Here is a 12689-nt window from a genome sequence, read left to right as displayed (position 1 = left end):
TGCATGCATGGGGAGAATATCCCCTGTGTAAGAAAAATCCATGTACATCCACAGGACCATCTTTTGCAATTTGTGTTGTTTTTTTTTAAGCTTCAGGAGATCTTGAGTTGTGTTCCACATCATGGGGGCCCTGAGCAAGGCCCTTAACCCTCAATTAAAAATGGTAAATTGCTCTGGATATGTTCCTTTGAGTGTATTATGCTGCTCTGTAATGTGCAGCATTTTTAAAATAATAATAATAATAATAATAATAATAATAATAATAATAATAATAATAATAATATGTACTTCATGTGTCTTTGAGGAAGCATGTGAGCCCACAGTCTATATTTCATCACTTGACTTGGACACTAGGTATTTAATTCCACATTCCTGGACTGTTTTAATAAATTATTGTGCTGTTAAAAAGATGAATAGATTAAACAATTTCCTCCAAAGACATTTTTATGTTCTTTATTGACTATACACATTCCTACTATACTCAGTGCTTACCTCGTTATTTACTGGCTTTCTTTCAGATTACATACATTAATCTGGCTCAGGGCCGGCCCTGCGCATAGGCCGAATAGGCAAATGCTAAGGGCGCCGCCCACCACTAGGGGCGCCCGTGCGCCCAAATTATTATTTATATTAATATATATGTATATATATTTTATTACCTGAGAAGTATTTTATTTATATATTTATTATATATATTTTATTGCTGTAAGAAAGGCAAGGAAAGCAAGGTCTCCGTAATATAGTTTTTTTTATATAGTCTGTGTGTGTTTCCAAAATATTTTCAAAATAAAGAAAAACAGGACAAAGCTGTGCAGTTTGTTTCTGTGTAAGTTTATAAACAAAATGAACGGAACACAATTGTCTGTGATTCCAGGGGCACCAGGTGAAATCTTGCCTAGGGCAGCAAATTGGCCAGGGCTGGCCCTGATCTGGCTCGTGCATTTCACTTGCGTTCCCACAAAATCCCTTTTCGTATTAAAATTCGGTTTAACTGCATAAAATTGTGTGCGATTGAGGTTTTTATTGAATTGACGTAGCTTAGCAGCTAAGTTGTGCTATTTCTGTTCCATCTCAGTACTGAGCCAGAAAAATCTAGGCCAGAAAAATCTAAACAGAAGCCGAAATGAGAAATAAGACAAATCCGCTGTGTAGTAACGCCGCTAATAATAGTTCATGTAAACCGTGTCTTTTTTTTATGTTAAACTATTATTAGAAATACGGGTAGAAATACTTTTAAACATTAGAAACTGTGTCTATAGCGGAGCATCAAAATCTGAAAATCAGGGAACTGCGGTTCATCATTCTGAGATTTGCTACAGCTGGTTAGAATGACACAGTAAGATGAGGAGTAAAGCACAAATCTGTCAATTTCCTGTTTTATTTAATGAATAATGTTATTAGTAAAAGACATTGTAAATCGGGACACAAAGAAAGAAAATATAACACGAGAACAGGAGTAAGAATCGTAATAAAAAAAAAAGTGCTACAGAGAGGCGACACATTCGGCAGCTTAAGCCAACACGAGAGTAGCTGATCTTTCACTGCAAATGACATGACGTTAATACAGAAACACGAAGCTTTATACACGTCATGCCGATTTCTTTCGATGAACGTAGCAATACTGGATGTACACAGAAATAAGGGTGGAAAAATAAAGAACGATATCCGTGCATTTTTACAAACATTCTTTGTTTTTAATACAAAATAGCAATCGATCGCTACTAGAAGTGTTGAGAAAGAATCGGAAAGCCTGAGATGACGTTTAGGACAGAATACGGCAGCACGAGCTCTGGAGAACACTCAATTTGTGACCAAATTATTAGGCCCGTATGTACACCTTCAGTGCGCCTTCGGTTATGAGAATCAGCCAATCACGTGGCAGCAGTGTAACAGAGCTTCTGTAAGTGTTCGGATAAAACATCAGATCGTGGATAAAACGTGAACTCAGGTGACTACAAAAAAAAAATAACTAAATAAAAAAGGCATCTGGTCTGTGCGTGGAAACACCTTGACGTCTGATCAGAAAGCCCAGACTGTTTTGAGCTGGCAGGAAGTTTACAGTGACTCAAATAACAAGTCTGTACAACCGTGCTGAGCAGAAAAGCACTTCAGGATGTACATTTTGAATTCTGTGCTGCAGATGTGCTGAAACAGCAGGAGACGACCTCATCAAGTCATGACATAATCAAGTCATGACATCACGTAAAGTTATTTTTTCATTGGTGCTATTTCTTGACAGTTTTTTTTTTTTTACTCCTTTTCCTTATTAATAGAAGGATTAATAAAAATACATCTCATCTCATCGCTTCTTAATTCACAAGATTGGAATTTCCTCTCATTTTCATGCATTGTGCGGCCTCTACACGAACAAGCAGGTGTACACACGTTCCTATAAAAGAGAGAGTATACTGGGGTAAGTACAATAAGGACATTCCCAACATAAGATAAACAGATTGATACACGTTTACAAGAGAGAAGCAGATGGATTCAATTGATCTAAGAGAAGGAAAGAAAAATGCATGGTGATGAAAAAAGTTGTCATGAACAGGAATGATTTGAGCTGAATTTCCAGTATGATTTCCAGTGATGGTTATATTCTTTTCCTTGATAGTTGGTTAAAGAAAAAAAAAAACCTCATCTTGTATTCATTGATCAACAGGTTTGAAACTGTTCTACATTCAAAGAAACCGATTCTTGAATTGGAATTCATTCAAATAATTCGGTCATGATTAGATCAAATCCAGCAATTTTCTGAAAATCCAGAATTAGTTATATTTGGGTATTATAAAGGGCATTTAAGATGAAAACTGGTATTTTACTTTACTGGAATATTGCTAATGTAACACTATGATGATGATGATGACAATAATAATAATAATAATAATAATAATAATAATAATGCAATAACACACCAGCAGAAAGAAATCAAAAAGTGCTTAGTGGAATAAAAGTCTATTTCATTATATTAACCACTTTCATTATATTAAATTCACTTTGCACATTTCCTTGAACTTCAATCTGTCTGCTTGGATTGCCTGCAAACATTTGGTGTGGTTTATCAATCGTGGAGGCGCTTGTCTGTGAATCTTGAGCCATGTGTTGAACAATCGCTTGCAAGTCTATTCATAATAAATAAAAAAATAAAAGATTAGAAACCAATGACGGCAAATTGTGTACAAATTACGCATGCTGGACCATACAAATCTGATACATCGATCTGATACAAATCTTATAGGACAAACAGAAGCTAGAAAATACGTCTGTGCAGCAGTAAAGTGGTGGTGTTGTTGCAGTACTTGAGACTGTGGTGATCGTTATACATTCAAATAAAGAGGGAAACAACATGCTGGTTCGGTCTTACTCAGTCCTCACAACACAACATGATTTTGTTTCTTGTTTTCAGAAGTCAGGACGCTCAGTGCTACCGCTACGGCGAGACCTTGAGTTAATCCGTTACGTTAACGTTCTCTGTTAAGATATAAAAATCACAGTGACGGTAACAAAAGCGGTCGGCACTTGGATTTTGCAGGGCTGTGTTCGCTTCAGTATAAAGTGCATTAGGAAAAGAATCTGGTGTGCTTAATGACTTTGTAAGAGGTTACAAAAGACCGTCAAGGAGAAATACATTGTCATGTAATCGCACCTAGGAACTGGATGTTCTTGAAGAATGAATTCAAATGTCATCGCTTAGGAGTCTTCTGTGCTTAGTGCATTAAGACAAACTACATCAATTATAGAAGTAAATTAAATGTACGTGTAGCAGAAAAGGAACATATTTAAATTTGTGTGTTCATGAGTCTTGTCTAAAAAAACCACCATATATGCCGTTGCAGAAAGAACAGGAAACGCTTCTCTTTCTACATCAGCATCTGGATAAACAGTCCATGAAGGTGCATGGTGTAGGTCAACTGTCTTAATAAAGGGCCACGCAAGGCCTGAAGTCAGCGGGATATTTCCAACAGAGAACACAGCATCTTTTTTTTCGTCCCTCCGAATGTCTGAGATCTTATGACGATTTTAAATTAGTGCAGGATTTCGGCAAGAAGTGCTGTGTGACGTTTTCAACCAAATCCCCCTTTTAATTCTGAGATCATACAAATGAATTACATGTGTGTGTGAGTTTAAAAGAAGAATCCTGTGCTTGCAATTTCACCAATCCAAGTAGTTTTCTGCCAAAAAAAAAAAAACACCCTCAAAATCACAAATGTTTAGAAAAAAGCTGCTACCAAATTGAGCATTTCTAGCAACAACATTAACAACAAAAAAAAGCTTTTAAATAAATTACATATTTCTTGCATCGCTGCAAAGAGAAAGAGAAAGTTTACTTCCTAATTCAAATTTCCTGTCATGAAATAAATCATAATAAACCACTGTTCCTTGTTTGTGTGTGCTCTGTCTGACAGGGTTGCCAGAGTTGTCTATTTTTACAAAGGCAACCCAAAAAAATAAATAAATAAAAAACAACCCTAAACTGACTTAAACTCAATAATGTCATTTGTTAATCTTCAGTAAGAAGACAGCACATCAGCTGATTTAGGTAGTGGGAGGAAACCAGAGAACCTGGAAGAAAAAACCCATTCAAGACGTACACAATGCTGCACGGACATTAACCCGAGCTCAGGATCGAACCAGGGAACGTGGGGCTGTGAGATGGCAACACATCCCACTGAAATTTAATTAACAATACATTTTTAAAGAAATGGTGTTTCTTTAGCACTTAATTAGTTCTTATAATTAAAAAACAAAACAAAACAAAAAAACCCAAACACTGCATACAGACTAGTGATGATTCACTGATGTGCAGAGAGAGAAAGTTCTGGGACTGGAACAATGGACAGTGTTACGTGTGCTATCGACATGTGTGCAAAACATTATGTTGGTCAAAAATTCAGACCTAGCAATCCTGTGTTATCATAGAATCCTCTCTCAGTCCTCCTCTCAAAACCATTCTGTACTCCTAGTGGTTCAGAATGTTCCAGAAAAACATCAGTTTAGTGACAAATGATTCATCTTTTTTTTAATAGTAAGCTGCCTGTTTTATCCCATCAAAGATTGACGAGACAAGTGTCAGGCTTTCAAATCAAGGGCTGATGTGCATAGGCCAAGAAGTAATTGCAAAAAACAATAAAAATGACATACATAAGCAGAATGTAAGAAGACTAGAATCCTGAGATCAGCTCTCTTACCAGGTTTAGATCACTGAACAGATTTCAACTTAAATGCGACCGACCGAAATGAAGCTAATTGAAGGATCTGAGTTTCAAAAAAAAACCTCATGTAAGGTCACCTCACATTTTCCAGATAAGCGAGTCACCTCTGTGTGGCAGATTGAGGCAGTATAATTGGTGTACAACCGATTCCAGCAAAGGATTCTGGAAAGTGCAGATCTCTCTCCCACTCGTCCATCTCAGTGTTGTAGACTTGGACAATGCTTGTGACGTTATTCAGATGCCAGTTGTATCCTCCGACAACGTAAATCTTTCTGTCCAATAAGCAACAGCCTGCCTCAGACTGGCCTGCGCGCATCGGACTAACCGACGTCCACTGGTCCGTCTCTGGAACGTAATATTCCACCGCTAGAACGTCAAAGCAGCGGTCCACGTGGTCCATTCTTCCTCCAAGAGCATAGACCCGCTCGTTTACACTGATCATGGCATGCAGCACTCGTGGCTCGTTCATTGGGCATTTGAAGTCCCACTGGTTTGTAGCAGGATCGAAGCAATGAAGAGATTTTTTATCCTCTACGGAAACCCCGTATCCCCCAGAGATATAAAGTTTATCTCTGCATGTTGCCCCTGCGTGACCCCATACGCTTCTTTTTAGCGAATCCACATATGCCCATTCGTTTTTCTTGGGACAGTAACATTCGACGGATGAAAGGCTGCCGGATCTGTTGCGCCCCCCGGTGGCATACAGCTGTCCTTGCAGTACACTCAGTTGGAACTGAATGCGGCTCTCCTGCATCGGCCTGATGCGCAGCCACTGGTTGAGATGGGGGTCGTATCGGAAACAGACGTCGACGGCACCTTCGCCGCTGCGGTACTGTAAGTGTTGGCCGCCAACCACGTAAACAAAATTATCAAGAACAGACACGCATGCGTGGCTGCAGCCTGTCTCCATGTTGGTCAGCTCTTTGAACTGCCTGGCTGTGCTATCAGCTAAGCAGTACACCTTAGAGCTCACTGTACGGTCATTGTCAGTGTATGGCGTGCCTCCGAAAGCAATGAGCGAGACAATGTCTGACCGAATGACGGTGCGAGGAGACTGCATCTCGTGCTGGCGGAAAGGAAGTATCTGATAATTAAAGGCCTCAAGCAGGTACTGCCTGCACAATACATCCTCCACCATGATGTCTACAGTCTGCACACGGTCCACCAGCTCGGAGGAGCGCATGAGAGGGAATCGTACATGCCGCAGCACCTCATTCGCCGTGGGACGGCGCGAATCATCGTGCCGAAGCCAGCGGATTGCAGCGTGGAACAAATCGATCTCACTGCATCCCTTCAGTTTGTTGCTCTGGAGGAAAAACACCAGGCGCTCCATGGGAATATGCAGGAAGTCCTCCTCTTCGGCAATCTGCAGGAAGTGGCGGAACGTGAACGCGTCCACAGATTCTTTCAAAGAAGACAAGCTAAACGTGGCAGCCATCTGACCAATGTTCAAACAAGTCTCGACGCTCATGGCTGATTTCAGGAACTCTTCACAGAGCTCCACGACCGGCACCATCTGAAGAAAGACAGCTGCCCCAAGCACATCCTGGATGCAGTCGAGGTCGAGCGTGACCTCGGAGCTATAGGCAAAATCGATGATGTGCTTTAGGCCACGTGCCGACAAACCCTTGAGCTCAATCGTGGCCTGGTTTGACTCTTTCATCCCGCCAGTGAACATGGCTCTAAAAAAAATAAAAAAAAAATAAAAAAAAAAAAAAAAGGAAGAAAAAACATATCATGTGGAACCATTATTGTATAATACACAGTTGTTTTCCTTTAATAAATTTATTGATGCGACCCATTAGCAGAGGAAGCAATTTTACTTTCACTCTTAAATTATAGATTAAGGCTTCAAATGATGAACAAATATCATAACCTGTGTTTTAATGCTTAGGTCAGTGCACTCTAAAACTGCTAAAATTGCATTTTTTTATTGGATCCTTTCCACTAAACTCCTTACAGCAGAAAGCCAGCATGACTTTGTGTTTCGTTAACTAAATTATTGATTGAAGCATATTACGTTCCAGGAAAGCAGCTCAAATTCCCACTGTTGTTGAGTTACCGTGACTCGGGCAATAGTCCACATCCTTAGGATTTTACATTTCCATTTCTAAAGAACCCTCACCTGAAGTAGTCACTGCAGGATGCCAGCACGGCTTTGTGCACCCGGAAGCATTCGTTGTTGACGGCGAGTTCTACATCCAGCAACTGGCCTTGGTCTCGCAGAGCAGAAAGTCCCCTCAGAAGTGAGCTACTGTGACTCGGAGCTGAGAACGTGCAGCGGAGGTTGCTGTTCTTATTGTTAGCCATGCTGCAAAGAAAAGAAGAATCAGTTTACGTCTTTCATCTCTCACCACACACGACTGGCAGCCTCTGCCGAGGTAATCCATCAAACATAAGAACACACGCAACACCAGCCACTCTTTGGGAATGTACACGAACAGAGCTTCTCGCTGCTACATTTTGTGCCAGCGCCCTAGCAACAGGTTCTCTAGTTTCGACCAACGTGACACCTGCAACTGTGCTTTCTTTTTAATTATTCATCAAAAGTATATTACATTGTTTTAAATTGTTCTGACTATCAAAACGCTACAGTTTCATCAGACTGAAAAATCACGAGACCAAGAGCCAGATTACAATTAAAAAAAAGCTGTTTTTTTGTATGCACGAAGACACCCTGCGTGTTTCTAATCTAAACAAAAATTTGACATAACAGACTTTTTATACTGATGGTTACGTGCAAGAAGGCACATGCAAAACTAAACAGATACAGTGCAAGGTGGAAGAACATCATGGGAAGGATACGACCTAAGGAACAGACAAGTGTACACCGTGTTTACGGAAATCCTATTTAATTAAATTGATATGAAAATGAATAAATCATGTATCCATTCAATATAAAGTCAGAGTGTATTTGAACTAGACATAACCCTAGTGAGATGGAAACTATGTATAAGAAATAATGGCAAAAATTAAAAATAAATAATTAAAAGGAGGTCTGAAACTTATAAGAAATAAATTCATATTCTTAATGATGTATAATGCGTATAATGCACCATGGCATCATACAACGTGTTAACATGTGATAATATGTAACCTAGCGTACGTTGTCTTAGTGCTAGATGTCTTACGGCATTTAAACAGCTTCTTTATTACAGTGTGCTGCCAACCTGAGTATGAAGCATGGTATCAAAAAGTGTGTTTGTTTAAATGAACACAGGATGCTGTGAACTGTCATCACACAAAGCTATTTGTAGATGTGGAGCAGTAAAGACTGCAGAAAACCTGTCACATGTGAAAGCACTTCAGTCCTTGTGAGCACTGAACCACACACACACACAGAGACACACACACACACACAGACACACACAAACAGAGACACGCACAGAGACAGACACACACGCACAGACACACACAGAGACATACACACTCAGACGCACACACAGACACGCACAGAGACACAGACAAACACCCACAGACAGACAGAGACACACACAGACAGACAGACAGACAGACACACACACACACACACACACACAACTTCCTTTCCCTTTTTGCCTCCTCAGGTCTTCCTCTCTCTCCCTTATTCACACACTCTTTCTCTCTATTAAAGTTTATGTCTAAACAGCATCAAATATGAACCTAAGAAAGCAGATAAATGTTATTGCTAGTAATGCACAGAAGCAGCCAACAAACACAAAGCTAAACTACACCATTCCTTTTCGACTAATCCACAGTATATTATTCATTTCCCTTTCACTTTCATTATTGATAAATACTTTAAAACGTGGTGTCACATCCCAAATTTTAGCCACCAATTTATTACAGCACTATTCTTGTATTCTAACATTATTTTTATGGAGATTTTTTTGAGGACGCCATGACTAATGCTTCCTTCAAGTGCTTTTCGACATGATATGTTTACTACAGTACTTGAATATTATACACAGCCAGCCTAACATTCTGACATCTTCATAATATTGCAATGTATTGTTAAAAAAAAAAAGTGAGTAATGAAACCAGGGTAATATGAAGTAACATAGCAATCATTTAGTCATAATTCAATAGTGACAAACTGGGACGTTTATTTTGAGCCGAATAATTCCGGGTGCACTTGAAGGCAGCATATAATCGCAGGACACTATTTCCTCCAGACAATAAATAAATTAGGATTCATTCATTTCGAACTGATATAATAAAAATAAAGTCATCATGCGATTTAAGAACCAGGTTGTTTAATATTCTTTGAGTAAACAGGCAATAATCATTTCTACATACACGTGTATATAAGCTAGGACAGTAACATTACAGCTCAATGATCAGCTTGGTTTGACTGACACAGATACTTTGTGTGTGAAGGACAAGGAGATGGACATGTTGGAGTAAACATTGTTACCTGCTCTGTGTTCGACTCACACAGAGTTCCCCACCATCCAACTCCGCCATGTTTGAAGCCACTGTGCTCAGTAGGAATCATCATGCAGGACTAAGTGAGCTCTGGTCACACGTGTCCATACAAGGTGCAGACATATTGTTAGATGAAGATGTTCTGCAGATACAACCAGGTCCGAGACGTTTACACTTCATCTGGGTTTCTCGGTCCACGATGGCTGTGAGTTTGACCGTGATGAGTAGTGAATCTGTCACAATGAGCTAATGTACTGCAGCGTTAATACTCAAACTAAAGGCAAACTGATCAGCTGTGTATACAACAGACCTGTTTGTGTCTGTCTGTCTGTCTGTCTGTCTCTCTCTCTCTCACACACACACACTCTCTCTCTCTATCTCTCTCTCTCACTCACTCACACACACACACACACACACACACACACACTCTCTCTCTCTCACTCTGTCTCTCTCTCACACACACACACACTCACTCTCTCTCTCTCTCTCTCTCTCTGTCTCTCTCACACACATACACACACTCACTCTCTCGCTCTCTCACTCTGTCTCTCTCTCTCACACACACACACACTCACACTCTCTCACTCACACACACACACACACACAAACTCCCTCTCTCTCTCACTCACACACACACTCTCTCTCTCACTCACTCTCTCTCTCTCGCTCACACACACACTCTGTTTCTCTCTCTCACACTCACACTCTCTCTGTCTCTCTCTCTCACACACACACGCACAATAAAAATATCACACAATATCAGTAGAAAAAACAAGGCATAGAGGCACACATATTATTTTATATAAATAAATATTTAATACACTCCTTCAATTAATATCAAACAGAGTTGTTGCGTCTCTTCCTTGTATACCTCTTTTCTTATTGAATACAAAAAATATAAACAACAAAGGCAAATAATCATTCTACAAGAGTAAATAGTAGAAATGACAGGCCTAACATGGAATATGTAATAGATTACTTAGAAAGACAAAACAAATAAATAAATAGACATTTGAAAAAATAACTTACATAAACTTAGAGTGTAAAAGAAAAGAAAAACAAAAAGAATTAAGGGCAGCATCACAATAAATCAAATGTCAAAAGATATAGCAGCGTCTTAGCACTCTGACCTCATCTTATTAAGGGCTTTGGAAAAACATTTTAAATAATTTTTGAAAATAATAAGTAGTGGGGGGTGGGGGGATTTAAAGAATCTACATTTATGGATGAAATATTTTGCTAAAATAACATTATTAAGCAAAAAAGAATTACAGTATTTCACAATTGCTAAAACACATTTCTTGAAACCTTCACCCATATTCTCAAAACTTTAAACACAAAACCCAGTCTCTAAACTACATTCACAAAAACCCTGACTCTTCTGACAAAATCAAACACTTGCCTCAAAACCATTTGATCTGTGCTCAAAATCAAACAATGCTTTCAAAACGTAAACACAGCCAGTCAATATATAAACACTTATCAGCCTTCATTAGACAGTACATCTAAAAATTGAGAACACAGCGTCCAGGGCATGTACTGTAGTTACAGAGAAAAAAAATGTTTATTGCATTTAGAAAATAATTTTGCCATAAATAAAAGTAAATAATTCACAACTCAGTACAGCAAATATATTGCATACTGTAAGTACTGCAAGTAATACAGTATTGAATTTCTGTATTTTCAGCATAAAAATAAAGTAAGCCCAAAGAACAAAGACAACTCTAAATGAAAAGCGTATTACACAAAATATTGTGCCATTGCAAAATCAAAGTCAGTGAGAGACTCATTCTGCCTCAGCATCCCGTCTTCATGCTGGCTCTGGCCAGAGGACTTCGTCCACATCACATGCAATGTTGTCCCTTCCTAGGCAACGGGGGAAGAACCCTATCCTGAGCCTTGACAACACTCCACACCTATGTCATCACAGGCCAATTCCATTGCCTGTAAAAGATTTACCCTTGTATATGGGTTACGGTCATAGACCTTCCATTGCCACACAAAGAAAAACTCTTCTATTGGGTTGAGGAAAGGGCTGTATGGTGGGAGGCAAACATTCACGAATCGCTGGTTGATGTTGAACCACTCACGTATTCTGACACCACGGTGAAAGCTGACATTGTCCCAAACCACAACATAGACAGGATGCACTGCCTGCTGATGATCCTGCTGCTCACGTTCAAACAAAACATCCCGAAGACCACCCAGAAATGTAAGAAGATGGTCAGTGTTATATGGCCCCAGGGTTGCATGACGGTGGAGAACCCCCCCATTGCTTTTGGCTGCACAAAGGGTGACGTTGCCACCACGCTGGCCAGGGACTTCCACAATGGCACCTGTTCTCTTCTCTGAATGTCCTGATTATGGTGGCCACAGAGAATCTGGACAAATTGGGTTGTACTCTTTGTCCTGCTTCTCTCATTGTCATTCCATAAACAAGAACATGGTCTATCACAGTTGCCCAAATTTGATCTGAAATTACTATTCTAGGTCTTGCTCTTCGTTGTCCTTGTACTCTTCTGACTCTCACATTGTTTCCATCCATTGTGATATCAACACTCAACGTACCTGGCCCACCTGTGTACTCTGAACTGGCTTATATTCTAGACAACTGATTTGAGCACATCATTAGAAAAAAGTGTGAACAATTTTGAGTTGTTGTGTGTAAATGATGACAGCTGTGTTGTAGTTGTGTTTAACTTTTGCCACATGTATGCACCAACACAGTGCAAAATGTGTTTTAGTGAGTAAGAATGTGTTTAGAGTTTTGCAAAAAGAGTGGATGAGATTTGCAAACAGTGTCTTAACTACCTGAACTTGTTTAAGGTTTTGCCTACAAAGTGACTGATTCGACAAATGGGTTTAGGCCACTGAGCATTGGGTTCAGAGAATGGGGTTTAGTGTTTAGCACTTGTGAAATACTGTAACACAGCAGTCTTTGGGTGTTCCAAATAAGATATGATGTAAAGAAAAAACAAAACTCTCAGCAAACCACCTTTTTTCTATCAACCAGCCCTGAATTGATATCAAGAAGAGTTTGGAGAAATAGCATGAAGAAAAGATATGATCTGT

The 12689-nt window shown here is 39.5% G+C and overlaps 1 protein-coding gene across 2 annotated transcripts; it reads right to left on the bottom strand.

Annotated features, from left to right (window-relative positions):
* Nucleotides 1-1019: 1019 nt before the first annotated feature.
* Nucleotides 1020-9956, bottom strand: klhl26 (kelch-like family member 26). 2 transcript variants are annotated; one of them, XM_060877897.1, is made up of 4 exons: nt 9607-9956; nt 7336-7521; nt 5315-6892; nt 1020-3119 (listed from the first exon to the last, which is right to left on the bottom strand). In XM_060877897.1, exons 1-4 carry the CDS (start codon nt 9654-9656, stop codon nt 3059-3061), a joined length of 1875 nt encoding a protein of 624 aa, XP_060733880.1. In that variant the 5' UTR covers nt 9657-9956; the 3' UTR covers nt 1020-3058. The 2 variants fall into 2 exon arrangements, with proteins under 2 accessions (XP_060733880.1, XP_060733889.1); XM_060877906.1 differs by having other exon boundaries at nt 1020-6892.
* Nucleotides 9957-12689: the final 2733 nt, after the last annotated feature.

The sequence above is a fragment of the Tachysurus vachellii genome, chromosome 1 (genome assembly GCF_030014155.1).
Source record: "Tachysurus vachellii isolate PV-2020 chromosome 1, HZAU_Pvac_v1, whole genome shotgun sequence".
Classification (NCBI taxonomy): Eukaryota; Metazoa; Chordata; class Actinopteri; order Siluriformes; family Bagridae; genus Tachysurus; species Tachysurus vachellii.
The sequence above is the reverse complement of the archived record's forward strand: the minus strand, read 5'-3'. Positions and strand labels throughout refer to the sequence as shown.